Genomic DNA, 3,487 nt, shown 5'->3' on the forward strand with positions numbered 1-3,487 from the left:
CTATGTAGTAATTATCGGTAAAAAATACTCCACTTAGAAGCTGATTTGTCGATTTTTCATCAACCTCGCGCGTCCTACAGAGAGTGAATGTCAGCATCCAGCGGTAAAAGTAATGAGAATGTCAAGTTAGGAAGTACTGTAATTAGAGCAAAAAGTAGTTCAAATATGCACCAAATAACAATATCAAAGTTCGAAGGACGTCGACATATTATGCCTTGACCACTAAACATGAAAGAATTTGGAGATTGAAACAATAGACTCAGACATTTAAACATAACGAAAAATGGATCCTTTACAATACTCTTATTAAACATAGCATCCCAACAAGGATTAGGATACCAATTTACATCACCTAAACAAAAAAATTAGGGTAATTAATCAATATCTTGGGTTTGATTCCTGCAGTTTATAAAAGGCTTATAGCTTCTTTGGCAAATGGGAAACAAAAAGTACTTTTTATTTATTTTAAAAAGTGCTTATTTTGAAGAGTTGGGTTGGCAAAGCTAAAAAATGTAGGTTTTTTCGGATAATATTTTTGAAAAATTAGTCAAGCACAACTGCTGCTCAATATTGACAAAAACATTTTTCTAATTGATTAGTCAAATACAAATTACATTTTTCAAGAATACTTTTATAAAAAGTATTTCTCACACTTTTCAAAATAAATAAACTTTGAATGTTTGACCAAACTAAGCAAGAATCTCCATGTAACTTCTTTTTGGGATGAATAAAATGCTTTTTGTTATTTTATTTTTAAGTCAAAATAGCGATATTAGTCCTTGTATTATAGCTTTATTTCAGTTTTGATCCTTGTGTAATTCGAAGCATATTTAACCTTCAACTAATATAAACGTGCGATTTTGATCCCTCAAATTAACAGAAGTTAAAAACTTAACTGAATCATTATTTTTATCAACTTAACGGAGTAAAGGTTAATGTGTTACGAAAGGCTAGCCGCCATTGACATTTGGTCTACTCACCCCTCTCTTATAAAATAGTTATTCTTATTTTTCTTGTCCAATTTTGAAGAACATTATTAAATTTTCTTCTTTTCTAATCTATGTATAATCTATATATTGACAAATATTCTTTTTAATAACATTGATTTTACCTTTAGCATTTAGGGAGGGACGAGTAGATTTGTATAGCTAGATCATGATTCTCAAGAGGATAATTCAATCAATTTTTTTTTTGGAAAAATATCACGACTATAATATAAAGTTTAAAAATACCGATAGAAGTTATCAAGCGTAATCTCCTATTTTGCATTGAAATTATGAAGAAGTTCATAGAGCCAAGTGAACCTTTTAGCTTTTACCATTGAATCGTAGCTCCCAAGCTCGTTTTTTTTTCTCTTATTTTTATTTGTTTTTAAATATTAATTCCGTTAACTTCTTAACTTTCGTTAGTTTGAGGGACTAGACCTGCATGTTTATATTAATTGAAGATTAAATATGTTTACACCAAGGATCAAAACTATAATTAAAGCTATAACACAGAGACTAAAATAACTATTTTCCCATTTTAAAACACTCTTCCAAAAAGGTTGACAATCTCCCTTACCAAAACCCTCAAAAACTAACGACCTGTTTGGTAATTGAGAGAAGGAAGTGACAGAGATGGACGCTAAGAACCATAAACTTAATAGCTCTAAGCTTTTGGATGTTCCTCTCAATGTCTCAAACCCAATGCTATGCTTCAAATGTGATTACAAACGGAAGATAAGAATGAATGAAGTCACCATAATGGACCTTCCAAGGGTTATTATGGTGGAAATACTTTCAAGATTGCCAATCAAGTCCATTTTCTGCTGTAAGACTGTTTGTAAACTGTGGTATCATCTTTTAACTTCTGACCCTTTATTTCTTAAGTTGTATCACACGTCTAACTTTCCCTGCATTTTGTTCTCGGATGATGACTCTATCACTTCCCTTCTTGAACTCAAAGCAGATTATGATTATAAGTCTCAACCCCTAAACAGACCCATTGTGTTGAGCCCTAAGTTTCACCTCCCTCCACTGAAATTGAAACCACAAGTGTTAATTGGCTCATGTAATGGGTTCGTTTGTTTGTTGGATGGTTCGACGTATGATGAAAAACATTCGGTTTACATTAATAATCCTCTTTTGGGTGAGTATTTCAAACTTAAATTGCCTGAATGGGAGAAAAGTCTTCGTAATGTTGCTTATGGATTTTGCTATAGTGAAGCCTCTGGACAGTATAAAGTATTGAGATTAGTATTCAGAAAGCTTTTGGATCATCCTATAATATCAGAATTGGAGGTTTATACTCTTGGAGTTGATGAGAACTGGAGAAATGTGGGCCAAGTTCCGTGCCCTGTATGGTATCATTTTGGGAAGGTTTATGTCAATGGTGCTCTTCATTGGCTGGCTGATGAAAAAAATGAAAGCATTTACTCCTTCGATATTGGGACAGAAAAGCTAAAGTCCTTGCCACCTCCACCTTGTCTGAAAACTCAATGGTGGTTGACGCTAGCAGAGTTGGGGAATTGTCTATTCTTGACTGATAGTAATATTGACAGACAGTGTGTTGATATCTGGTGGATGAAACAATATGGGATTGCTGAATCTTGGACTAAAGATTGCATTTTGATGGATTCTCTTCCGCCTGGTATGGGTAGATATAGTTTAGAAATGATATTAATTTGGAAAGATGGAGAAATCTTGATGCAAAATGGCAGACGACTAGCTTCTTACAACCCAAAAGAAAAGAAGAGTAAGGAGGTCAATGTTTACAATAGTGGCACTGTAGCGACTAGGTATATTCCAAGTTTTCACTCACTCAAGACCGTCATGGGGAACAACTTTCAAGTTTCAAATGTTTATTCGAAGACTCAGATAATTTAGTATCTATCTAGTCTTGCTTCCTCCGGGATATTATGTTTTGCATCTCTTTTTCTGGTTTAGTTTAGTTTAAAACCTGGTGATTTTTACAATGTTTTGTGGATGCTTGTGAACTCTGGTTGAACAACTTTGCCTATATAAGCATATATTGTCCATTTTCACATTCCTAATTACTTGTATTATGAAGTCTCCAAAGCTAAATTTTATTTATTCGATGTATGAATAGAACGAAGGAACAAAACATTGGCCTATCAGTTTTACTTTGATGAAGTGCTTATTGATGTAAAAAGTTACTTTGGTAGTTTTGTTTTGGGTAAATGTGACAGGATCATTTGGCCAAAGTTACCAACTGCAACTGATGTTTTCTCTTATGTCCTAATCTTTTTGGTTGTTCTTTCCCCATTTGGCTTATAATCAAGCAAGCCAATTTTCTTGCTACCTAGTAATCTTCCATCGAGAAAATTATTTCCTTTACTTTAATAGACATTGTATGTGAGCACAAACCAGCTTGGTTTAGCTTGGAGCTATCCCCAGTTTGTACCTCGGCTTGACGTTGAATAACACTTCAGTTAGTAGTTCTTGCTGGCTTTAATTTTTCCATACCGAATTGAGCAATGTTGTGA

General features: G+C 33.6%; 1 protein-coding gene across 1 annotated transcript; it reads left to right on the top strand.

Annotated features, from left to right (window-relative positions):
- The first annotated feature begins 1,619 nt into the window (after window positions 1-1,619).
- On the top strand, window positions 1,620-2,867 carry LOC132066197 (F-box protein At3g07870-like). Its single transcript, XM_059459560.1, has one exon. It carries the CDS (start codon window positions 1,620-1,622, stop codon window positions 2,865-2,867), a length of 1,248 nt encoding a protein of 415 aa, XP_059315543.1.
- Window positions 2,868-3,487: the final 620 nt, after the last annotated feature.

This window comes from Lycium ferocissimum, chromosome 8 (assembly GCF_029784015.1).
Source record: "Lycium ferocissimum isolate CSIRO_LF1 chromosome 8, AGI_CSIRO_Lferr_CH_V1, whole genome shotgun sequence".
Taxonomy (NCBI): Eukaryota; Viridiplantae; Streptophyta; class Magnoliopsida; order Solanales; family Solanaceae; genus Lycium; species Lycium ferocissimum.

Excerpts from the sequence above, each read along its gene's own strand:
- LOC132066197 (XM_059459560.1), top strand. The coding sequence starts at position 1,620 with ATGGACGCTAAGAACCATAAACTTAATAGCTCTAAGCTTTTGGATGTT.